This window comes from Chiloscyllium plagiosum, unplaced genomic scaffold, assembly GCF_037043375.1.
Source record: "Chiloscyllium plagiosum isolate Xiang-an unplaced genomic scaffold, Cpla_swu_hap1 HiC_scaffold_6, whole genome shotgun sequence".
Classification (NCBI taxonomy): Eukaryota; Metazoa; Chordata; class Chondrichthyes; order Orectolobiformes; family Hemiscylliidae; genus Chiloscyllium; species Chiloscyllium plagiosum.
The window spans coordinates 94,750,068-94,777,266 of record NW_028270144.1 but is presented as its reverse complement, the minus strand read 5'-3'; the positions used below and the strand labels follow the sequence as shown (position 1 = coordinate 94,777,266).

At 39.9% G+C, this 27,199-nt stretch overlaps 1 protein-coding gene across 7 annotated transcripts in view; it reads right to left on the bottom strand.

The window, feature by feature from the left end:
- Positions 1–27,199, bottom strand: part of LOC122551062 (protein furry homolog) — a 350,939-nt gene that overhangs the window by 6,942 nt on the left and 316,798 nt on the right. For 5 of the 7 annotated variants that reach the window (XM_087988218.1, XM_087988222.1, XM_087988221.1 and 2 more), the window contains 5 exons: positions 26,906–27,113; positions 22,140–22,289; positions 18,043–18,141; positions 17,036–17,119; positions 16,350–16,367 (listed from right to left, as the gene is read on the bottom strand). In XM_087988218.1, coding sequence (XP_087844344.1) covers positions 16,350–16,367; positions 17,036–17,119; positions 18,043–18,141; positions 22,140–22,289; positions 26,906–27,113 — 559 coding nt within the window. The remainder of the gene's footprint in view (positions 1–16,349; positions 16,368–17,035; positions 17,120–18,042; positions 18,142–22,139; positions 22,290–26,905; positions 27,114–27,199) is intronic. The other 2 variants (XM_087988219.1, XM_087988224.1) reach the window with 1 other exon arrangement.

Below are 27,199 nucleotides of genomic sequence, written 5' to 3'. Positions count from 1 at the left end.
TTGGAATATTATTTGTGTCTCGCTGGTGAAGATAGAATCAATTTAGATTTCAAAGGAGGACAAAAAATTTGTAGGAAAGGGAAAAGCAAGTACGAGAGTGAGCTTGCACGAAATATACAAAACTGATTGCAAAAGCTTCTTCAGGTATGTGAAAAGAAAAAAATTAATGAAGACATATATAGACCCTTTGCCATCTGAAATAGAGCAAGTTATAATGTGGAACAAAGAGATGACAAGCTCTTACCTTTTGGACCAGCCTTCCATGTGGGACCTTCTCAAAGTCTACTGAAGTCCATGGAAACCACATCAATTGAACTACCCTCATCAACATACTTAGTCACCTTTTCAAAAATCTCACATAAAGCAGACAGGATCTCCTTATCACAAATCCATGCTGATATCCTTGAACTATGCCTGCTTTCCATGTGTTGATTAATCCTGTCCCTCAAGTTTTTCCAATGATTCCCCTACCACTGACATTAGACTAATTGGTCTGTAATTACCTGGCCTTTTCCTGCTGCCTTTCTTGAAGAAAGAAATCACATTAGCTATCTTCCAGTCATCTGCCACTATACTTGTGGCCAGCAAAATAATGGATATCTCCACCAGGGCCCCAGCAATCCCTTCCCTTGCTTCCCATAACATGCTGGGATACATCTCACCAGACCCTGGAATTTATGCACCAATATAACCACTTAAACATTTAATACCTCCTCCTTATTAATCTTAACATACTCTAAAACCTCGCTATCCCAGCTGAAATCCCCAGCTACAATGTCTTCTCCTTTGTTAAGAAAGAAATATTAATTTAAGACCTCACCCAAGCCCTCTGGCTCCATGCCCAGATTGCCCCTTTGATCTGTAATATATTCCACTCTTTCTTTTACTCATTATATCCTTACAAAATACCTTGGGGTTTTCTTTAACCTTATTTGCCAAAGATATTTCGTGGCCCCTCTTTGACATCCTCATTTCTTTTCTAAGCACCCCCCATATTTTCTATACTTTTGAAGGGCCTCCCCTGTTTTTAATGTGCTGTTTATAACATATACTTCCTTCTTTTTCTTTATCAGACTCTCAATGTCTCTTGACATCCAGGTTTCCCTATGCTGGCCCTGAATTTTCACTATAATACTTTTAAAACATTTCCACTTTCGAAATGCAAGTAGCTGCTGCCAGTCTACATTTACCAGATTCTGTCTAATGGTATTGAAATTAGCCTTCCCCCAATTTAGAAAGTTGACTTTTACACCATCCTTATTCCTTTCCACAATTACTTTGAAACTTGTAGAGTTATGGTCATTATCCACAAAATGTTTGCTCACTGATGCTCTAACCGCTTGACCAGATTCATTCCCTCGGATTAGTTTTAGTACTGCCCCATCTTTAGAAGGACTATCTACATGCTGCTATGTAGTTCTTCTGGTTGCACTTTAAAAATTCTACCATGTCTCATCCTTTCACACTAAAGCTGTTAATACTAGCAATGTTGAAATCCGCTTCAACTTTCACACATTCCATTGACTTACTGACATATCTGCTCCTCTATCTTCTTCTGAGTGTTGGGAGGCCTATCCTATAATCCCAGTAAAGTGATTGACTGATTTTTTTATTTCTAAGCTCTACCCAGATGACCTCAATTGAAGAGTCTTCGAGGACATTCTCCCTCTTTTCTGTAGAGGTGGTCTCCTTTATCAATAATACAATGTCTCCACATATCTTATAACCCCCACCCCATCCTCAACCATCACACCTAAAACCTCTGTACACTGGAATGTTGAGCTGCCAGTCCTGTCCATCCTTCAACCATATTTCAGTGATTGCAACAATATCATATTTCCACACGCTGGTCAATGCTCGAAGTTCATCCGCTTTACCACTCAAACTCCTTGTGTTAAAATGGATAAAATTTGGCCCATGTGCCTTAGCTTTCTGCAAGGAGAAAGTGAGGGCTGCAGATGCTGGAGATCAGAGCTGAAAATGTGTTGCTGGAAAAGCAAGGGCTTATGCCCGAAACGTCGATTCTCCTGTTCCTTGGATAATGCCTGACCTGCTGCGCTTTTCCAGCAACACATTTTCAGCTCATGTCTTCTGTAACTACTGGACTGTCCTAGCATTTCTTCTGTATCTGAATGAACCTTGCTCCCAACTTTACTATTCTGTGCCTCAGACGCTAGCCAAATTAGTTTAAACCTCTCACCCTCACAAGCAAGATATTCAACCTATTCTAGTTCGGGTGCAACCTGTCCAGGAACAGTCACAGTGATCTACAAATTTAAAGCCATCCCTCCTGCACCATCCCTTTAGCCATGCGTTCATCTGACCTATTTTGCTATTCCTATACTCAGTCATGCGTGGCACTCGAGGTAATCTGGAGATTACAACTTTAGCAGTCTTCCTTTTTAATCTACTATCCAACTCACTAAATTCCTGTTTGCAATTTTGTTGGTACTATCATGTACGACAACTGTTGGCCATTCATCCTACACCCTTCAGAATGCTCTGCAACTGCTCGGAGACATTCACAATGTCCTCAGCTGCATGGATGCTCCATAGGAAGTCCATCTGCAGCTTCTGCCACTCCATGCAGTCAATTAGGAACTGCAACTGAACAAATCTCCTGGTTACCATGGACACTGGAAATGCCCCTGATTATATTGCAGGAGGAGCATTTCATAGGACTGAGTTCTTCTGTCATTGTGATCCTTACCAACTACAAGCAATAAACTAGGAACAAATTACATTATAAATACCATGTTGTGTATTTGATTTTCAGAAGGCTTTGGAAAAGGACCCACACCAGGGGTTTACTAAATAAAATTAGAGTGCATGAGACTGGGAGGAAAAACTGCTATGGACAAACAATGGCAGGTCTACAACTGTTCACAACGTATAACAATGATTTGGATATAGGGATGAATATTTTAAAATTTTCTGATGACACCTAACTAGGTAGAAACTTAAGTTGTGAGGTGGTTGCAAGGAGATTTGAAGAGGACTCAGACAGACTAAATGAATGGGCTAGATTATGGAGATGCAATATAATGTGAATAAAAGGTTTTCACTGGCAGAAAATTTCTTAAATGGTAAGTGGTTGGGAAGTGTGGGTGTCCAAAAGGGGTCTGGGTGTCTTTGTTCATGAGTCACTAAAGGCAAACATGCATTTACAGCAAGTAATTGGGATATTGCCATTCATTTCAATGGAAAAAATACTCTTCATTGGATAATGGGACCAAAACTGCACACAATGCTCCAGGCAAAGTCTCATCAAGGTTCTACAGAGCTGCAGAAAGATTCTATTTCTAGCGAGTTTTGAAAAGATTTGTAACTCAGGTTGAGATTCTGGACTTAGGTTTGCTCGCTGAGCTGGAAGGTTCATTTTCAGATGTTTCATCACCGTACCAGGTAACATCTTCAGTGGGCCTCCAGATGAAACTTCATTGAAGATGTTATCTAGTATGGTGATTAAATGTCTGAAAATGAACCTTCCAGCTCAGTGAGCAAACCTACATCCACATTCTGTCTCTGTATTGAAATTCCTGTGAAATGAATGCCCTTCACATTAATTTCTAGTGCCTTCTGGTCACCAACATCTGCTACAAACCCACTGACTCTCAGTTATTTGACTATACATTCTCATACCCTGCCTCCTATAAAGACTCTATTCTCCCAGTTGCTCTTTCTCTGTTGTATGTGTTTCAACAGTGCCTACTTCAGCAAAGGGGCCGCCAAAATGTCCACCTTGTTCCTCAACTGAGGACTCCCAGCCCTATAATTGACAGGGCCCTCAGCTGGGTCTGACCCATATCCTGCACTTCACCCCTCCCCCTTTATGTTCATTCCCACGACAGTGACAGGGTGCCCCTTGTACATACCTACCATCCACATCCAAAGGATCATTAACTGCCATTTCCTCCACCTCCAGCACGATGCCACCACTAGACACATATTCCCTTTCCCTCCCCTCCCTTGTCAGCCATCTACAGGGATTGGTCCCTCTGGGACACCTTGATCCAGTCCTCCTCCACTCTCAACACCCCTGCTCACCCCCTCCTCTGCAGCACCTTCTCAATTGCAGAAGTTGTAACACCTGCCTGTTTACTTCCTCACTCCTCACTATCCAAGTTCTCAAGCACACCTTCCAGGTGAAACAGCTATTTACCTGCACTTCACTCAATCTAGTCGACAGTATTTGCTGTTCACAACGTGAACAGGGGAGAGAAGTGCAGACTGGGTGACCACTTAGCAAAACACCTAAGTTCTGTGTGCAAAAATGATCCTAAACTTCCTGTTACCTGCTGCTTCAATACACCACCATTTTCCCTGGCTAACATCTGTCTCAAGCTTGCTAGTGTTCCAGCAATGCTCAGTGCAAGCTGGTAGAACAATACCTAATTTTCTGCTTCAAAACACTGCAATCATCTGGACTCAGTATCGAGTTCAACAATTTTAGTACCTTCTCTCATGTCCTTACCCCAAATCCACCAGACCAGACCTTGTTATCACATGGACTGCTACGACACACAACCCATTGTTAGCTGCTATCAATGTCCATTAGCAGCTATTGATTCTCCCAGGCTGACCTTTACCTATTCCTTGGTCTGCCCAACTGTTTCTCTCTCTCTCTCTCTCTCTCTCTCTCTCTCCCTGGTCTCCATTTCCATCTATTGTTTACTCCTTTCTCCTCCCTCCACCCCACCCTCAGCATACATACCAACGTTTTCCTAGCTACCATCAGTTCTGAAGAAGAATCACTGGACCTGAAATAATAACTCTGTTTTTTCTCCACAGATGCTGCCAGACCTGCTGAGTTTCTCCTTCTGACTACCCGCTATTCCAAGAACAACACACCATTCAGTAGATATCCTAGAATTCACTGGCATCCCAACTACCATCTATGAAAGCTCACTGTGCACCCAGAAAACCATTATCAGTCCAAAGCTGCCCAGCATGATTCCTGACATTTGCCCTGTACATGGTAGATGGTTGGACATTAGTGTTCCATTTTGCAGGCTGGGACTTGGAGGTCTTACCAGATGTGATAGCGCACATGTGAGATTTTGTTTTTCCCCTGGACCTGTGGAAACCACAACAACATGCAATGCCATTCTGGTCCATGGTTGCAACCTGGATTAAAGACGAGGAGGAGTGCACAGCAATGCAGAAGGATGGTCAATGAGCTTCTTCACTCCACTAGCATTTGTGCCATCTTATTCTCTCTGATACCTCAGATTATCTTTGCTACTGTACCCGCTTCTCAACAAGGCTCAAGCCCTATCACTCTCAGTATTGTCAGCAACATCTTTTCATACTCGCTGTTACCCAGAACCCTGCATGTTCTTTGTGCTGCCTATTCACATGCTCAGGATCACATCCCAACCTGCACCAAAAGTAACAGTTGTCCTGCACACTTCCATCTCTCTTAAATCCTGGCTCTCTCTCATTCTAGGAGGAAAAAATCCACAATAATGTTCTGATCCCAGCTGGTGTTTGGAACAGACAAGTCAGATCCCAGACAGAAATCTGGCTTGATAGATTAGATTACCTACAGTGTGGAAACAGGCCCTTCGACCCAACAAGGCCACACCGACCCACCGAACAGTAACCCACCCAGACCCATTTCCCTCTGACTAATGCCCCTAAACACTATGGGCAATTTAGCATGGCCAATTCACCTGACCTGCGCATCTTTGGACTGTGGAGGAAACTGGAGCACCCGAAGGAAACCCAAGCAGACATGGGGAAAATGTGCAAATTCCACACAGACAGTCGCCACAGGCTGGATTCGAACCCGGGTCCCTGGCGCTGTGAGGCAGCAGTGCCAACCATCGAGCTATTGTGCCGCCCCAGTGATAGATTATATTTTGTTTTGATCCTAGAGTCATAGAGCATGGAAACAGACCCTTTCATCGAAAACTCCATGTCAAACATAATCCAAAACTAAACTAGTCCCACTTGCCTGCTCCTGGCCCATATCCCTCCAAACCTTTCCTATTCATGTACTTATCCAAATGTCTTTTAAATGTTGTAATTGTACCCACATCCACCATTTCCTCAGTTAGTTCATTCCACAGACCAACCACCCTCTGTGTAAAAATATTGCCCCTTATGTATTTTTTAAATCTCTCTCCTCTCACCTTAAAAATGTGCCCTCCAGTTTTGAAATTCCCATCCAAGGAAAAAGACAACCGCATTAAATCTATCTATACTCCTCAATGTTTTATAGATTTCTATATGTTTGCCTCTCAACATCCTACGCCCCAGTTAAAAAAAGTCCCAGCCTAGCCAGCCTTTCTTTATAACTCAAACCTTCTATACCTGGCAACATCCTGGTAAATCTCTTCTGAATCCTCTCCAGCTCAATAATGTCCTTCCTATAGCTGGGCAACCAGAACTGAACACAGTACTTCAGAAGAGGCCTCACCAATGTCCTGTACAACCTCAATGTGACTTCCCAGGATATCTGGTCGGCATGGATGGGTTGGACCGAAGGGTCTGTTTCCATGCTATACATCTCTATGACTCTATGACTAATAAATGAAGGCAAGCATGCCAAATGCCTTTTTAACCACCCTGTCTATATGTGATGCAGACTTCAAAGAATTATGTACCTGCACTCCTAGGTAGCGCTGTTCTACAACACTACCCAAGGCTCTACCATTAATTGTATAAGCCTATTCTCGTTTGTTGTATACTAACATGCAAAACCTTGCACTTATCCAGACTGAAGTCCACCTGCTATTTTTCAGCCCAATACCCATTTGATCAAATTTTTAAAAAAGTGATTTCTCACTGAAATAAAAGCACACAATGCTGCAGATTTTGCTTTAATGATAATGATTTAGTAGCAAAAGAAATGAAGATAAAATAGAATAAGTCCAACCATCTATTTAAAAGACATACTCTAGCTTTTTAAACATGATTAAGATCAAAATATTCCTTTATAAATTGAAAGGAAACAAAAACACTTGTGTAGTACCCAAGCCACAACCCTGATACAGTACCCAAAACATGATGCACACAATACTCACACTAGAGTGCAGTCCTCACTTTCGCCTCCCTGTATCTTCTATGTTGATAAGTTGAAGTCACTTGTGACTTCAATGTTTAGACTGGAGCTGCACACAGCTTCTTTCTGGAGCAATCATTCACCTCAATCTTAATGTACTCAGCTAGAGTTTTATCCTAACACTTCTGGGACCAACCCTAACTCCATACTGTAAGGTAACCTAGCTCGCTACATATTGTTCCCTTTTCAGGAGCACAGGTTTATAGAGTCATCCTATTGCAAGGATTTCATAGGACTGCTCCACTCAAAGGCAAAAGTGAGGACGGCAGATGCTGGAAACCAGAGTCCAGATCAGAGTGGTGCTGGTAAAGCAGAGCAGGTCAGGCAGCATCCAAGGAGCAGGAAAATTGACTATTCGGGCAAAAGCCCTTCATCAGGAACCCGAAAATTTTGCTGCTCCTCGGATGCTGCCTGACCTGCTTGTGCTTTTCCAGCACCACTCTAATCTAGACTCTGCTCCACTCAAAGTACCAAAAGTCTCACTCTCTAAGCTGAAAAGGGAACAAGTTCTAGAACTCACTAACAAACATGTAGACCACAAAACAATTTTAAAATAAATAAAAGTTCATTGGTGGTGCAAACAATCTATTTCTCTAAAGCTAGACCGGCTCGAGTATGCCTTGGTGCTGGAGTCTGCCCTTGATATATTGTTTGGGTTGTTAACTCTGCTTTCTTTCTTTAGATGCTGCCAGACCAGCTGAGTTTTTCCAACAACTTCTATTTTTGTTTCTGATTCTCTTTGTCTTTTTTTAAAAAAACAGAAGTAATAAGAGACTGGTTTCTCTAAGGGGAAAAGCACAAAAAGGCAAGGCAAAGCATCCAGGTAAGTTCAGAGTGAGTACAATGACAGTTGACAAAGAGCCTGGAGACACAACCTGATCCAGTTTATGAACTGAGTGCAGCTCCCTGAGTATAACCTATTCGTTCTGCTGCATTACAATTATAGTTTGTCAGTTCAAAGAACAAAGAAAATTTACAGACCAGGAACAGGCCCTTCAGCCCTCCAAGCTTGAGCCAATCCAAATGTATTGTCTAAACCTGTCGCCCAATTCCTAAGCATCTGTTTCCCTCTGCTCCCCACCTACTCATGTATTTTTTAGGTATGTGAAAGGCAAAAAAAAAATGGTTAAGACTAAAATTGGGCCCTTGAAGACAGAAACAGGGGAATATATTACGGGGAACAAAAATTGCAGAAGAATTGAATTGGTACTTCAGATCTGTGTTCACTGGGGAAGACACAAGCAATTTCCCTGAGGTAACAGTGGCTGAAGGACCTGAACTTAAGGGAATTTATATTTGCCAGGAATTGGTGTTGGAGAGACTGTTAGATCTGAAGGTTGATAAGTCCCCGGGGCCTGATGGTCGACATCCCAGGGTACTGAAGGAGGTGGCTCAAGAAATCGTGGATGCATTGGTGATTATTTTCCAGTGTTTGATAGATTCGGGATCAGTTCCTGCGGATTGGAGGGTGGCTAATGTTGTACCACCTTTTAAGAAAGGTGGGAGAGAGAAAGCAGGAAATGAGAGAACAAGTAAGTCTGACCTCAGTGGTGGGAAAGATGCTGGAGTCTATTATAAAAGATGAAATTACAACACATCAGGATAGTAGTAACAGGATAGGTCAAGAGTCAGCATGGATTTATGAAGGGGAAATCATGCTTGACTAATCTTTTGGAATTTTTTGAGGATGTAACTCTGAAGATGGACGAGGGAGATTCAGTAGATGTAGTGTACCTGGACTTTCAGAAAGCTTTTGATAAAGTCCCACATAGGAGGTTAGTGAGCAAAATTAGGGTGCATGGTATTGGGGGCAAAGTACTAACTTGGATTGAAAGTAGGTTGGCTGACAGGAAACAAAGAGTAGTGATAAACGGCTCCATTTCGGAATGGCAGGCAGTGACCAGTGGGGTACTACAGGGATCAGTGCTGGGATTGCAGCTTTTTACAATATATAGTAATGATATAGAAGATGGTATTAGTAATAACATTAGCAAATTTGCTGATGATAGTAAGCTGGGTGGCAGGGTGAAATGTGAGGAGGATGTTAGGAGATTACAGGGTGACCTGGACAGGTTAGGTGAGTGGTCAGATGCATGGCAGATGCAGTTTATGTGGACAAATGTATGGTTATCCACTTTGGTGGCAAGAACAGGAAGGCAGATTACTACCTAAATGGAATCAATTTAGGTAAAGGGGCAGTACAAAGAGATCTGGTTGTTCTTGTACACCAGTCAATGAAGGTAAGCATGCAGGTACAGCAGGTAGTGAAGAAGGCTAATAGCACGCTGGCCTTCATAACAAGAGGGATTGAGTATAGAAGCAAAAAGGTTCTTCTGCAGCTGTACAGGGCCCTGGTGAGACCACACCTGGAGTATTGTGTGCAGTTCTGTCTCCAAATTTGAGGAAAGACATTCTGGCTATTGAGGGAGTGCAGCGTAGGTTCACGAGGTCAATTCCTGGAATGGCACGACTACCTTACGCTGAAAGACTGGAGCGACTGGGCTTGTATACCTTTGATGGGTCCCCCCCATCTCCTTTTTTCTAATGAAAACAAACCTAACCTACTCAATCTCTATTCATAGCTACCACCTTCCATACCAGGCAACATCCTCGTAAACCTTCTCTGCACCCTCTCCAAAGCGTCCACATCCTTTTGGTAATGTGGCGACCAGAACTGTACACAGTATTCTAAATGCGGCCGAGCCAATGTCTTGTACAATTTTAAAATGACTTGCCAGCTCTTACACTCAATACCCCATCCAAAGAAGGCAAGCATACTTTATGCTTTCTTGACCACTCTATCCACCTGTGCAGCAACCTTCAGGGTACGATGGAGCTGCACTCCCAGATCTCTCTGCCCATCAAGTTTTCCCAAGGCTCTTCCGTTCATTGTTTAATTTGCTCTAGAATTAGTCTTGCCTAAATGCATCACCTCACATTTGTCTGGATTGAAAGCCATCTGCCACTTTTCCACCCAACTCTCCAGTCTATCTATATCCTCTTGTATTCTTTGACAGTCCCTTTTGCTTTCTGCTGCTCCACAAATCTTCGTGCCATCTGCAAACTTGCTGATCATACCAACAGTGCCCTCTTCCAAATCATTTATGTATATCACAAACAACAGTGGCCCCAAAACTGACCCCTGTGGAACATGAATGGTCATCTTTCTCCACTTCGAGAAACTCCCTTCAACTACTACTCTCTGTCTCCTATTGCTCAACCAGTTCTTTATCCACCTAGCTAGAACACCCTGCACACCACGTGACTTCACTTTTTCCATTAGTTACCATGGAGTACCTTATCAAATGCCTCACTAAAGTCCATGTGTATGACATCAACAGCCCTTCCTTCATCTATCAACGTGTTAACTTCCTCAAAGAACTCCATTAAGTTGGTAAGGCACGATCTCCCCCGCACAAAACCATGTTGCCTATCACTGATAAGCCTATTCTTTTCTAAATATAAATAGATCCTATCACTCACTCTCTCCAGTAACTTTCCCACCACCGACGTCAGGCTCACAGGTCTGTAATTACCTGGAATATCCCTACTACCCTTCTTGTACAGGGGACAACATGAGCAACCTTCCAGTCGTCCGGCACCTCACCTGTATTTAAGGATGCCACAAAGAGATCTGTTAGGGCCCCAGCTATTTCCTCTCTCGCCTCCCTCAGCAACCTGAGATAGATCCCATCCGGTCCTGGGGATTTTTCCACCTTAATAACCTCTAGCCTACCCAACATATCTTCCCTACTTATGTCAATGTGATCCAGACTAATCAAACTTCTATCTGTAATCTCAAGATTCATCATGTTCTTCTCCTCCGTGAACACTGATGCAAAGTAATCATTCAGAATCTCACCCATTCTCTCAGGTTCGACACACAGCCTTCCTTCATTATCCTTTAGTGGACCAATCCTTTCTGTAGTTACCCACTTGCTTCTTATATAAAGAATAAAATGCTTTGGGATTCTCCTTAATTCTGCTTGCTAAAGCTATTTCATGACCCCTTTTAGCCCGCTTGATTCCTCGTTTAAGACTGGTCCTACTCTTCCGATATTCCTCCAGGGCCTGTTCTGTTCTTAGTTGCCTGGACCTTATGGAAGCTTCCCTTTTCCTCTTGGCTAGTCCTACAATTTCTCCTGTCATCCACAGTTCACGAATCTTGCCCTTCTTATCCTTTGCCTTCAACAGGGCATGCCTATCCTGCACTATCTTTGAAAGCCTCCCACATATCAAATCTGGACTTCCCTTCAAATAGCTGTGTCTAATCCATATTTCCGAGCTCCTTCTTAATTTTGATTTAATTGGCCTTGGCCCAGTTTAGTACTCTTCCCTTAGGACCACTCTCATCTTTATCTACGAGTATTCTAAAACTTACAGAATTGTGGCCACTGTTTGCAAAGAAATCCCCCACCGCAACTTCTAGCATCTGGCCTGGCTCATTCCCCAACACTAGGTCCAATATGGCCCCTTCCCTCATCGGATTACTGACATACTGCTCTAGAAAACTCTCCTGGATGCTTCTTACAAATTCTACCCCATCCAGACCTCTGACTCTAACTGTATCCCAGTCAATGTTGGGAAAATTAAAATCTCCCATCACCACTACCCTATTGCCTCTACATCTTTCCATAATCTGTTTACCTTTTTGTTCTTCTACCTCACGCTCACTGTTGGGAGGCCTGTAATACAGCCCCAACAATGTAACTGCACCCTTCTTATTTCCCAGCTCCACCCATAATGCCTCACTGCCCAAGACCTCGATCGTGTCCTCCTTTAGCACAGCTGTGATATCATCCCTGACCAGCAATGCAACTCCACCCCCCTTTTTACTTCTCTCCCTGTCCTGTCTGAAGCATCTATATCCTGGAACATTTAGTTGCTAATCATCATGCCCATCCTTCAACCAAGTCTCTGTGATTGCAATAACATCATACTCCCAGGCACCAATCCAAGCCCTAAGTTCATCTGTGTTACACACTATACTCCTTGCATTAAAGTAGATGCATTTCAGGCCACCAGTTCTTTTGCGCTCATCTGCTCTCAGCCTACTCTTCCCTTTATTAATGTTACCTTCATGATTCTTACAGTCTCCAGTCTCCACCTCACTGCCTACTTGTTTTCTCTTCTGGTTCCCGTTCACAGTTTGAGGTGCAGCATTAAAGTGCAGAAGCACCCTGTTGGAGATGTGCCATTGGGGTTCTTAGAGGCTGACACATGTCAAATTCCAATGTCATAGATGTTGGTGATCATTGTCCAAAATGGAGGTTGCTTGGAGCAAGCAGTAAGCTGAATCTGCCAGGTACCCACTCTGATTTCCATGCCTTTTTTTTAATATCTAGCTTGTTTGGTGAGCTTGGTGTGATAAAGCTAAGAATTATTGAGGAGAGTTGGGCCATCAGCAAGGCATTTAACAAGCAATAATTTCCAATAATTGGGAACTCACTCCTGCCAAGTGAAAAACGTGCCGACTTGTGAAAAGCATGAAAGATGGCACAAGATGCTCCACATCAATTTAGCCTTGCTGGATTTCTCACTTGATCCTGTCGCACATCCTGCCACAGCCCACACTCTACAGACCCCTGTAAGATTCCACCCAAAGTAATAGTTTAGTTTCTCTACCATTTCCCTATGTTCATTATGAAAATACTTATCCTGATCTGTAATTTTTATTTATTTAAACATTTATTCTTGACAGAAGCTTTTATAGCCCTCCTTCATGTTCATCACTAGCTTGCATTCACATAATTTCTTCCATGTGTTGTCAGTTTCTCAGTCATCCTTTGTTGGGATCTAAGTTGTTCCCAATCCTTCCATCTAAGTTCCTCTCCTACTAATGTACTGTTGTCATCTCTTTTCTTTCTCTCTTAAATGGAGAATATCCTTGGATATTCTGTACCCACCTTGGTTACCCTGAAGCCACATGTCTATAATGTCAAAATTATCAAATTTTGTTGAAAATGCTACATGCATTTTAGGGATTTTATACTTTGATTCTATTTGAAGTTTGCCAGTCTTTTATTTTTGCTTCATTTTACAGGTCTAGCTTCCCCTGAATCTGAACTCTCTCTTTGCTTCCCATTCCAATGCCAATCCAGTTGAAGTATTTTCCTCATAGTTTTTTTTATGCTGGTCCTATCTATGCATTGAATTCCAAAGCAAAGATATTTAGTGATACAGGATGATCTGGCAGCTAATTATCAGACTTTAAGCTTGATAATCCCGATTCAATATGCCAAAGGATATGGGAGAAAAGCAGGAACATGCTGAGTTAAATAATCAGCTTTGATCATAATGAATGGCAGAGCAGGCTCCAAAGGCCAAATTCTTGCTCTTGCTCTTATTTTCTTTGTTTCTAAGTAATAACATAGGATAACAGAACATACACAATATAAAAACAGGCATTCATCCAATGTTTTCATGCTCCTATTTCTGCTCCACTTAAACCATCTCCAATCCCCCATCTAAATATATGTGTATGCCCTCTTCCCTTCTCCTTTATTTACCATCCAAAATCCTCTTCAACACAGCTATATTAACACCTTCAACCACTCCCTAAAGTAGCAATTCTCACATACTCATGCATCACTATTGAATTTCCGATTTGGATTACTTGCTGATTGGTGATTTGACCTCTAGTTATATAGTCATAGAGCATGGAAACAGACCTTTTGGTCTAACTAGTCCATGCCAACCATGGTCCCATTCTAAACTAGTCCCACTTGCCTGAGTTTGGCCGATATCCCTCTAAACCTTTCCTATTCATGTACCTATCCAAATGCCTTTTAAATGTTGTAACTGTACCTGCATCCACCACCTCCTCTGGCAATTCATTTCACACCCAAACCACTGTGTAAAAAAAGTTGCCCCTCATATTCTTTTAAAACTTCCTCCTCTCACCTTGAAAATATGACCCCTTAGTTCTTCCTAAGAGGAAACAATCTCCACACCAACTTCTTAAATATCTTCCATAATTTTCAAGACTTCTGTTATATCATCATTTTTCAAGAGAAAAGTAATCCAGACTGTCAGTCCTTTCCCAATATATACATACCCACACACTTTTTCACATAATTCTGTAAATCTTCTCTGTATCTTTCCAGTGCCGTAATATCCTCTTTCTAATAATAAGAAACAGAATTGCATGCAGTGCCTTTTGATCTGACCAAGGATCAATATAGGTTAGCCTAGTGTTTAGTTTTCTTCAAAAAATGATCTTGGTAACCTGTGGTGTAACATTTAGTGCTTGATGTATCGGTACTCCAAAATTTTATGTTCCTGTACCCCAAATAAACATGCACCTTCCAAGTGATAGATGACCTCCCTATATTTTTTTTTAAATTAAAACATGCTAATTCACATTGTTTTTTTAAGAATCCCTACTGTGTGGAAACAGGCCCTTTGACTCAACAGGTCCACACCGACCCTCTGAAGAGTATCCCACCCAGACCCATTCCCCTACCCTATTACTCTACATGTCCCATGACTAATGCGCCTAACCTACACATCCCTGAATACTATGGGCAATGTAGCTTGACTAATTCACCTAATCTGCACATCTTTTGGATTGTGGAAGGAAACCGGAGCACCTGGGAGGAAACACATGCAGACACAGGGAGAATGTGCAAACTCCACATAGATAGTCACCTGAGGCTGGAAGCGAACCCGTGTTCCTGACGCTGTGAAGCAGCAGTGCTAGCCAATAAACTACCGTGCCGCCCCATCTGTATTAAACTGCATTTGACAAATTTTGGAACAATAATTTGTTGTGGGCACCTTCAGAATTGATTAATAATCGCTTTATTTTTGCCCAACTCTACTTGGTCTCATCACAGATTTAGAAATTTTGCTTTGATCCTAACAACAAAATAATTCATGTAAATTGTGAACAGCAGTGGTCTCAGCACTAATCCTTGTGGAACACTGGTTCCTACTTTCTGCCACTCTGACTAAATATCCATTGACTTCAAATACTTGGGGTGGCAGTAGCAAGTGATAACATCACTGACTAGCAATCCAGAACTTGAGGTTAATGCTCTGGGGTAATGGGTTTGAATCCTGTCAGGTAAATGGTAAAATCTGAATTCAATATGGCTGGTTTAAGATCAATCACTGTCAATTATCATTAAAAATCCACCTGGTTCACTAATATCCTTTAGGGAAGGAAATCTACCATTTTTACCTGGTCTGGGCTACATGTACCTCTAAATCCACAGCAATATGGTTAACAGTGAATTGCCTTTTGGGTAGAAATAATATGATGGCCTAGCCAGCGATGCCCATATCCCATATATGAATTTAAAATGAACTTTTTTGTCTTGAAGTCTTGAAGCAATCTATTGTCATTTGTCCATTGACTCCATGTTCTCTGACTTTAACCATGAGACTATTTTTGAATACCTTATAACATTATTGAATCAAAATTGTCTTCTGTGTTGCTTCCTCAAAAAAAGATAAATTCAGTCTAACAAGATTTATTCTTTTGAAACATAAAAATGGCCAAGAGTGTCTTTAAATATATAAAAAGGAAAAGAGGACAAAGTGAATACAGCTTCTTAGAGAAGGAAATTGGACAAATAATAAAGGGGCACCAGGAAGTGGCAGAGGAGTTTAATAAACACTTTGCACAAGTCTTCACAGTAGAAGAAACAACTAGCATTCTGAAAATACTAAATAATCAAAGGGCAAAAGGGAATAAGTATAATAATTATCACTAGAGAAAAATTAATGGGGCTAAAAGCTAAGTCCCCTGGACCTGATGGCTTGTATCCTAGGATATTAAAGGAAGTGGCTACCAAGATAGTGGCATAAACCTTAAAAGAATCCTTAGGTTCTTGAAAGGTCCCAGAGATTTGCCAATGTAACACCTTTATTCAAGGAGGAAGGGGAATAAAAACAGGTAGCTATATGCCAATTAGGTTAACATCTACTGCAGAGACAATGCTGGAGTCTATTTTTAAAAATGTAATTTCAGATTATTTTGAAATACAAAATATAATCACACCACGACAGCACAGCTTCATGAAGAGGAAATGATGCCTGGTTCATCCTCATGAGGATTGAGGGGTTCATCCTCAATCTAGTCATATTAACTAAACTGGAGAGTGTAGAAACATGAAGAAATCAAGCTGTAACAATACTGGAAATTGGGATAACTGGAGTAATTTAGATTTATCCTAATTACAAGACGCTATTATTACTCCTTAAGAAGTGTACATTTTAGAAATGAAAATTTAACAATTCAATAGTTAGAAAATATTCAAGACTTGTAACTTACTGCAAGGGATTCCATTTGCTACACAGCAAGCATGTCACAGGAGCAAAAAGCCAAGAAAACAGAGTATAGAAGATCATTGTGAAACATGCATTAGATACACAGTTTCATACAAGGTAAAACCATTGAAGTATTTATACTTGAAAGAAACAAGATGAAAATTGCTGTCAATCCAAGGTGATTATTTTCCAATTCAGAATGATTTCATACTTCAATTATCCGCTGTTTGCTTCCTAATTGATTGTCTATTTGTGATGGATATATAGTAATCAATTCTATATTTCATGAAGGATTATTTAGTACATAATTTATGCAAAGTAAGTACAGTGAGTAAGGTACTAAATGACAGACTTGATTTCAATGAACAGGAAATTGCAGGGAGCACTGCAAGTTTCTGATAATGCTAGCATTGTAAAATTTACCTGTCTATTTAAAGACTTTTGTGGCCTTTTAATAGTAAGAGTCACAATATATTACTCAAATCCAAAGATTGATATTTCTATACACCAGGATTAATAATCCACTTAAGCAGTGCATGCAATAGGATGACAAATTGAAACCTGTTCACATTTTAAGCTCACAAAAGCTTGACAGGTTCTCAAGTTTTAAGTCACAATACAGAGATTAGTGATAAATGATTAATAACATTATGTTTGAGCATATCTTTACTAACATGCAAAGGATTTTACCTTTTCTTCTGAGTCCCCTGGCTGGTTTGTAATCACTGTATCTCCCACAGTTCCAGGAAATGATGCTTTACAATTTGCCAGCCACTATTGTTGAAAAAAAATGCAAATAGCACTTTTACCAGAATCAAAATAAAATACTTTCTTCATTAAAAAATGACTTTATAAAAAGCATACCAAAAAATAACTGAAGAAAGCAAAAATATATAAAAACAAGACTGGTGTGCCCTTAAATTCCTTAGACCACTGGTAATGAGCATTTGTTTTTTGCATGTTAAAATAGTAGATAATGCAGAGACTTGTTACACTAGGTCTACTTCCGTTGTATTTGTTTCATACTTCCCTATTTGAAACAGATGTGGGGGAATAATTTAAATCCTTTGTAAATAAGACTAGAATATTATCATAATAGGGATAATTTAAATAACAAATTTATGCAAAATATTTGGTTTCTAACACTTTCCTTTCTCCTCTCAGAATGGTACATTAAAATTAGAGTTCTATTTTCATTAATTAGATTTACGGCACTATGGTCAGACCTGGGTCTGGTGTTATAGTCCTAATTTAGTGAAAGGGGAAATAAGTTTCTGAACTCTCTTGTTATTTGTCAGTTGCGATTTTAACATTTGCTACTGCCTACAAACATTAGGAGAGATACAAGTTATACTAAGGTCATGTATACAGAGTAAAATTCCCTTCCTTCAACAATTAGTTTGCACACTGGAGATCCATTAGGGCCATATTGACATGAACCAAATACATTTCATGTAGAGCTCCTCCTGATAATTATGTTTTTCTGAATATAATTTTATTTCATATAATTCAATCAGAATTGTTATCAGTTACTGGCTCACATGCCGGAAATTACCAGATACTATTGGAAAAGAATGACAAAAAAAGTAGAAAAATATAGCTGTGTATAATAAAAAGGTGAAGTTTTAAAATATAAATGTCAGTATTTAATAATGTAATAACAAGTACTCTTTGGTATGATCTGAAAGTTGACTGACCAGTTGCGCAGCTTCTTTCTTGTTGTTGTATGTGTCCAAATATTCTTGTAGTTCCAAGACATTGAACTTCAGTCTTTCGAGAAGCCCACAAGAAATCAGCTGGAGCAAAGAGTGTATTTTTAACATTCACACATTCTAAAAATACAAACTTTATGCTTACATATTTTCAGTACTAACATTTTGCTGAGTGTATTTGGGGTCTGCAAATTTACAGAATCACAGAATTGTTACAGTAAAAAGGGGCTACTTAGCTTATTGTGCCTGCACTGGCTCTATTACATAGTGCCGAACTCCTGTCTTTTCTCCATATTCCTGCGTATCATTTTAATCCAAATTATCATTCAATGACATTGTTTGTCTCAGGTAAACCTGCCTCTACCACATTTCCAGGCTATGCATTCTATGCTCTAACTACTGTGTGATTTTTTTTTCTTGATTAAGCCTTGCTTACTTTGCATATCACTTTAAATCTATGTCCTCTTGTTCTTTTCTCTTTTATCAGCAGGAGCTGCTTCTCCTTTGTCAATGTTTTCAATTTAGCCTCTTGTGATTTTGAGAAGTAATCTTCTCTCAGCCTTCTTCTCTCAAAAGAAAAACAGTCTCAACCATTTAGTTGATCTTCATAACTGAAGGTACTGCCTGGAGGCTTCAGCAGTGGCTCTGCGAAAGGCACAGACCTACTACTTTCTCACAGGAAGATAGCATTTGTCTCACTACCCTTGCCATTCTGCCAATGAACTTGCCATTACCTACCAGCCAGCCAATTCAGCAGCCTGCAGATGCTGCTGTGAATGCCTAGGAGCATGGAGGTGAATGAGATTAACTTGGTATTAGCATTTGCACTTTAAGTCCATCCTTTCCAACATGCAACTGATGGCCAATTCCATCAGCACACTTTGAAGTAAACCATAATTCAAATGTCTGTTGACTGATGTCACAGCAATTACTGCTCTACAAACATTAGTCCCCCAATGACTGTGTACAACAGTGGAAGCTCAGAATGAAGTCATGGAAGCTCAATCCACCACAACCTATGCTTAGACTATCATCAAACTACATTAATCAGTATTCAAGGGAGCCTACGGGGTACCATAGAAGTCCAGCAATATGTCCTCCAAAACATTAATAGGATTGCTGAAATACTGCCCTTGGAAGTATCAATGGCATATTTAAGCATAAAACTGATGTATACTCTGAAAATCATGTGAGTGGTCACTATGTCAGTACATTAGCTGTTGTCAGTCAGCTGGTCAACTCAGACAGCTACTGCCATTTCCAAGATTGTGCAGCCCAAAGCTGGGACTTTCAGAGCTAGACTGCATGAAACTATTTTGCAAGGCCACCTTTAGTCTCCCCATTTGAAAGTCAGAGAACATTTACCAGTGATGCCACAGCCACTGGTGGTAGCACTGCACAGGAACACGAAGACATGAAAAGGAAAACAAGTACAAAGAGAAAGCGCAAAAATGATAAGTTGACATAAGTATGCAGTTTATGAATCAAGTTTGGAATATTTATTTCATGGTCGCATTTCATTTTGCACTGTGGCTATGTGGAAGCTGTACAGGTTCTTGAACGGGAAGGTGTGAAATCTTGTATGAATGGGAATTTAATACTATGTTTCCTATATTTTATTAAGATGAATTCATCATATATGTTTTCCGCCTGGGCTATACATGTTCTTTGTCTCCTCTCCTCCTTGGGTGGTAACAACTAGTGGCATATCTTGCAGCCTCATTCTGGCAAGAGAGAATGAAGCGCATCAGCTCTCTCATAATACAGTACAGAACATCCTGTGCAATGGTGGATGGCATTCTGACAGACTGTTGCAAATAATCACTTGCTTCAGCCTGGAAGAAGCCAAAGACTTAAAATGTTCATGAGCATTGTCATCTTCATAGGCACTGGCAATGCTGGCCTCATTCTGTTCTAACCCTGTAATCACAGCTGCATCACGTGGTAGATTGCAGTAAGGACATTCTTACTGAAGCAGAGAGAACTCTGACACACTTCTTCTTGCTTGGGCTGTAATAAGAAACTTGTTTGCTAGATATCCTGGTGGATAAAAACCCATGCGGATAAACATTCACACTTCCTCTTCGAGCACCTTGTCCAATTCCTGTATGTCAGAAAGCAAGTGGTTTGTGCAGAACCCTTGAAGTCAGAGCCGAACCTTGCATCATATCACACCACTCTGGTGATATCAGAAACTTAATTCTCGAAACCATCAAATACTTCCACAATTGCCACAACAGCCAGTAAAAATCAATTACTTGAAAGTATTTGGTGATCTCCTTAATAGCACGTGTAGGTGACCATTCCTGCTGCTGAGCATAAGTTGGGATGCATGTGTTTAGCGTTAACCGGAGTGTTGAGCTCCAAAACGTTTGTGCTGACATCAAATCAACACTACAATTTATTGGATCAAAAGTTCCTTACACTACATAGTTCCAATGGCCTCTCCTTGTGTGCACAGTTATTCCCTAGCCAAAGTGACTAGCACTAGAAGTGTTTGTATACAAATTACTTAATTTTATAGGCAAAATGACTTTTCTAATACCAGGAAATCAGATGCTATGAAGCCTAATTTTGTGGCTATTACTACATTTACTTCACACCACTGTGGGAGTACCATGACCATAAGGAGTGCAGCAGATTTAGACTATTCCCGTGTAGGTCAACTGAGGATGTACAATTAACGTGACTTTGTAAGCATTTTCTGGATGTACATAATTCAACAGAAACATTTTGTTCAGGTTGCCCCTAATTAAGTAGCACAAAATGGCTGACGACTGCCTGTAACTGACCAGAAAATGGATGATGGAATACAGCAGAACATATCTGACAGTAAATAGAGAGCCTTGGGAAATTATTTTCTTAATGTAGTCTCAGCAAGTTGAACACTGTAGGATTGTTTAATCAAAGTTGACTAGCTGGAATGTACAGCTGCAATTGCTCACATAGATAAGAACATTTTACACTAAGTAGTTGTTTCTTTTAAATTACCTAATCAATTTGTTACAATATTAAGAGTAGGTTTTAGTTCAGATCCTTCAGATAATCACAGATATAGATTCCACAGTAGCTATGGATCCACATATAAATTAAAAAATCACCAAAAGATTCAGGCAGTAGAAGTGCCTCCTCACCTGCCCCCCCTCCCCCCACCGCATCATTAAGTTCTGTAAAAATATCATGACCATGGGTGTACCACCAGCCTGTCCATTTCTTTGTCATTCAGTATCTTAACTGGAAATACACTGAAATTGTTGTGAACTTTGTCAGATGCTGCACGAGAGAGCCAGTTACAGACAGACATCTCAGCGCTGCTGACCAATAGTATCAAAGGGGGGCATGTGCGCTCTGCATTTTAACTGTACACAATCCAACGTTTTTGTATGCCTTACTGAAAAGCAAAGAAAATCTGAAGCTGTAATGAAGTTGTACCAAAATAAAAGTTGTACCTGAATCTACCATCGGACTCTCATTGGAAAAATGTAAGATCTAACAATTTGAACTGAATAATGCCAAAAATAAAGCTAATTTTGTTTCTGAGGCATGCTAACAAGGATCTTCTATGAGATGTTTTTGCTTGCTAAGCATATTTGTATCATAAACGTATTTTGAAGATTTTCTTTGATTTTTCTAAATATATCATAGATAGTAAGTAAAAGGGTGACATTCACTTCAAGCATAATTAACTAACAGTTTTATTTTAACAGTAAGTATGCTCTAGCAATAAAAGATATTTTAAGTATCTATTTATTACAATTCATATATAATTAAAATAGTGTTGTCTAAACTGGGCAACTCCAATTTACATTTGTACTATTAATTTCCTTGTTTATCTTTTTTTTATGAAAAAGACTTTTAGGAAAATATTGACTTTTAAAACCACCACTATTTTAAATGCTTCCTGTTGATATAAACAATTTGGAAAATTATAATGCTAAACATTTGAAAAGCAAATACAGATTGCATTAAATGTACTTCTGGTCAAAAGTGAATTGATGAGGTCCAAAAACTCTTGTGTTCATTCAATAAATGTTTAACTTCACTGAAATCATTTAACAAAACAATTACCAACAGATACTTACAGTTTCAGCATCTAGAAAAACCGTGGGACAATCTGAGCACGAGGTGAGTACCTCTGAAGAACTCATAAATTTTGATCCTATTCCTCGCAGACTGTCCCCAAGGAAACTTGCAGCATCCCAGGTTAGGGAACAGAATTTCTTCTGAATGCACTGGAAAACAATTGTCACATTAGTTCATTATGGCTGTCTCTGTTTACAATTTCTGGTTCAATAAATTTATATCTGTTTCCACAATAATATAAAACAAAGAACAGCAGATATTGGAAATCTGAAACAAAAATGGAAATTGCTGGAGAAATTCAGTTGGTCTGGCAGTATCTGCGAGAAGAAAGCAGAGTTAATGTTTGGAGTCTAGTGACCTTTTGAGTTTCTTCAGCATTTTCTGATTTTGTTTTATATCTACTTTTGATTGTTTTCCCATCCCTAAAGTTGACAATTACAATAGTCTTTTTTTTCATTACTCTGTATTTGTATCTAGAACTGAAGCTCAGGAGTCATATTGTTGCATAGCACATGGAAGGAACATCAAACATTCCAGGTATTGTGTTTATTCAACATGGTAACTCAATAGTTTCATTACTAGGTTTTTCTGGAATGATTTGACACTTTGTCATGGAAAGTGAAGAAAAAATCTTAATCCACTCATGGGATCCCAGAAGGCAGTTACAGGAAAGCATTGCAGAAGCCCAAAAGATCAAAGGCAGCAGACACATGGGAATGCCACCACCTCTAAGCCACATACTATCCTGAATTGGAATTATATCACCATTCCTTCATTACTGCTGGGCCAAAATCCTGGAACCTCAACCCAACAGTGCTGTGGGTGCCTCTATGCCTCAGGAATGCTACAGTTCAAGAAGAGAGCCCAGTATCACCGAAAATAAATAGTCTAGTCTGCAATAACTATATCACATGAACAAAATAAAAAAAAGCTGAAACCAGCTAGCATTTCTTCTAACTGGGATATGAAAAATCACAAAAGGATAGTGTAAGAAGGAAGAAAAACTTTTTAAAAATTGCAAATGGTTATAGGATAAAAATTGGCATGCCAATCTTACAACCAATAACTAATGCAGCAGCTCATATTCAGTATGATGCTGAGACCCAAGAACTAATTTTCCTTTGTCCCCTTAAATTAGGAGATCTGTAGATTAGTGATTCCCAACCTTTTCAGTAATATGGCACCCTTCAATGAGACACACGCACTTTTTTCATGTCATCTCAATTTTGTCCTTTGTCCATATATGTTTAGAATGTTAGGTCTTCAAATAAAAAAAACAATAGCCTTGCTTTTAATTTGATGATTAATTTTCATGAGTTTTATGAGTTGTAATTTTGTTTGGATAGCATATTATTCTATGTCAGTATTCATTACTTTTATACAAAGGTTCACAGCACATTTGAATGAATTTGCTTTACTGTGGCACACTGGTTGAAAACCACTGCTGTGCATGTTTTCTTTAACAATACAGTTGTGGGCATTTCTTTGGGAGTTCAACCCAATACGCTGGCCTTTGCTCCACAGTTGAAACCTGCAACCATCTAGCTGGAGACCAGTATATTATACTTCAGTATCAGCACCTAAAGGCGAGTCAGGGGTGTGCATGCTGGCTTTGTTGCCAATAAAGTTGCCTCAGAGGAATTGGGTGTACATGATAAAGGTACATTAGGAGCTTAGGAAACAGTGGAGATGACTGGGGGATTTGGCAGATTTAATATTCCAGTATTTTACAGCTATTATGATAAATATTCATGAAGACAGTACGCATCTACAAAGGCAAATGTTAGTTTTGAAAGCAAAGCAATACCATAAGAAAATCTGTTAAAACGCTTAAGGAAAATGTAGAAAAAGTCAAAATTTCACTTTCAATAAAGATGTGTAAAATATCTTATCATTTTGGAAATTGGACTGTGAAGATTAAATACATGGGAGCAATGGCATGATGCATTGTTGCTGGACTAGTAATACAGATATCAAGCTGACATTCCAGGGAACCTGGTTCGATTTTGAATAAAAACAAATTACTTAAGAGTCTAATGATGACCATGTAATCATCACCGTTTATCATAAAAACTCATCTGATTCAGTAACATCTTTTAGAAAAGGGAACTGGCATCCTTACCTTCATTGGCCTACATGTGATTCCACATCCACAGATTCTTATCTATCCTCTGAAATGACTGAGCAATACAGTCAGTTGTAAAATGTCTCAAAAAAGAAATGAAATCGTATGAATCACCTGGCATTGAACTAGGGACTGGAAATGACAATAAAAGACACAGTTCTGTCGACCCTGCAAATACCTCCTTACTGACATCTGGGGGCTAATGCCAAAGTTGGGAGAGCTGCCAGTCAAGCAAAAGCCTGACATAGTCATATTCACAGAAAAATACTTTACACACAATCCCAGACAATACAAGCACCATACCTGGGTATGATCCAGAGACTTTGCATGTGGTGCCACAGTTACCTGTAGCTGAGAGTGAGTTGCTCTGGGTGTCCTCAACGTTGATCCCCATATCCCACAAAGTCTTGTGGTAAAATGCCAACCATGGGGAAGGAAACTTACTGCTGATCACCAGCACCACGACTGACCAAGCTGGTTGAGTCATAAAGGAAATGACTGCTCAACTGGGTTTGCAGGACGTGATGAAGGAGGGCAAACGTACTTGACCTTTCCTCACCAATCTCCCTGCTACAGTTGCATCCCAACAGCGTCAGTAGGGATGACCACCAACAGTCCTTGTAGAGATGGTGTCCTATCTTTACACTGAGGACACTCTCTATTATATTGTGTTGCACTACCACTGTGCTAAATGAGATGGAATTCAAACACATCTAGCTGGTTAGGGGCATAACTAGCACAAAGGAACATAGTGTAGTTTTTGAATGCTAGTCATTTCAGCTTCAGGACACATCTGCAGGGGTTCCTCAGGATAGTGCCCAATGGCCAACATCTTCACGTACTTCATCAATTAACTTTCCTCCACCATAAGGTCATAAGTGGACATATTCATTGATGATTACATAATGTTCAATTCTATTCATGATTTTTCAGATACTGAAGCAGTCTATTTTCAAATTCAGCAATACCTAGACAATATTCAGGTTTGGGTTGACAAATGGTAAGCAACATTTGTGCCACACCAGTGTCAGGCAATGGCCATTTCCAACAAGAGAGAATCTAACTATTGCTTCATGACATTTAATAGCATCAGTGTTGAAACTTTATTGCTGGAACAGCACAGCAGGTCAGGCAGCATCTAGGGAACAGAAGATTCGACGTTTCGGGCACATGCCCTTCTGAAACTGAACCAGACTGGTAGCATGACTACTGTGAAGACAACAGCATTTAAGAGACTAAGAATCCTGCAATGTCGAACTCACATCCTGACTCCCCAAAGACTGTCCAGTACCTACAAGGCACGCCATAAGTATAATGGAAACTTCCCACCTGCCTGGATGAGTGGAGCTCCAACAATACTTAAGAAGTTTGACACCATCCAGAACAAAGCTATCACCCTGATTGTTTCTGGATGGAGTCGCATTCTCTCTCACCACCACTGAGGCAGAGTGTCAGCAGTGTATACCAGCTGCAAGACGCACTGCAGAAATGAACTATAGTTCCTTAGACAGCATCTTCCTAAACCATGATTGCTACCATCTGGAAGGACAAGGGCAGTAGATATATGGAAACATCAGCATATGCACACTCCCCTCCAGCCACTCATGCTGACTTAGAACTCGATCGCTGTTCATCAACTGTCTCTAGGTCAAAATCCCAGAACTCCCTAACATTTTGTTGTAGGTACAATCACATCAACTTTAGGAGTTCAAGAAGGTAGCTTACGATCACCTTCTCAAAGAAAGTTGAAGATGGGCAATAAATGCGGGCTGAGACAGAGAAGCCTACACACAATGTATGAATAGACAAAAAAGGCAAGTGATTTCAGTTCTGTGAATGCAACTTTTAAAAAAAAAGTCATAAAATAATTTGTAATAGTAAACTGGAAACATTATTTTCAAGAAAACATATCATTTCAGTTCAGTCCCTATCAGGAACCTATTAATTGATGAAGTGTTTACAAGGTTGAACCTTTATGACATACGGAGGAAACAGACCATAGGCCACTGATAGGTTTCAGTTCAGGATCAAGTTCCAGTCAGAACAGTTTTGTCCTAATAGGGTTTTTGCCTGTGAAATCTCTAAGCTGTGATATTTTGCGAGGATATTTTCAAGCTGTCAGAACTGAGAAGTGGTTTCAGCATCAGAACTGAAGGGCCTGTTTCCACACTGTAGGGAATCGAACCTAATCTAATCAAAAGCTTCTAGACCATATAAATTAGAAAGAGATAGTTAAGAAATTCAAGAGTTAAGATAGAAATGACAAATCACTGGAATTTTCTTTTGTGTAATAAACTTATATTATTTTGTCAATGAAGATCGGCATCCTTGTTTGATTATATTTTGTAAATTAGCAGTATGGTAAACAACTACAAAACTGAGCTTCTGATCCACCAAACCAGGTTTCATTCCAGGATCTGATGTGTCCAGTATTTCTGTCAGCTAGGATCATAACAAAAATACTTACACAAAATTATCAGTTAAATAAATAATTTAGTCATATTTTTGATACAAGCAATGCCTTCAGTTTTGCTATCCATTCATAACACTTTACAAGATTGGAAATAGAATGTTCATGTTCAGAGAGGATGTAAATATTGTACTTCAGAAAAATGTGTACAAACTAAGATAGATTCTCACCTGGAACAGGGAAGAGAAAACATGAAAAGTATGGACTGCACAGGAACCATCAGAATCAGACATCAGTTGATTTATATGGGTGCGCCATGCTTCTTCTGCATCGTCACATGCTTTAGGCTGAAAAGCTGCAAGTATTGCAGAAAAGAAAGGCGAGGGAGGGGGTGATGAGTGAAGATCATGAAGCCCATCCCTGTCTCCTTCAGCAAAGCTGCAAGGAAGTAAAATAAATATTATGATGCAAAATTTACATTTGAAAATAAGATTACCAAAATTAAATACATTTAGTGGCCCCCC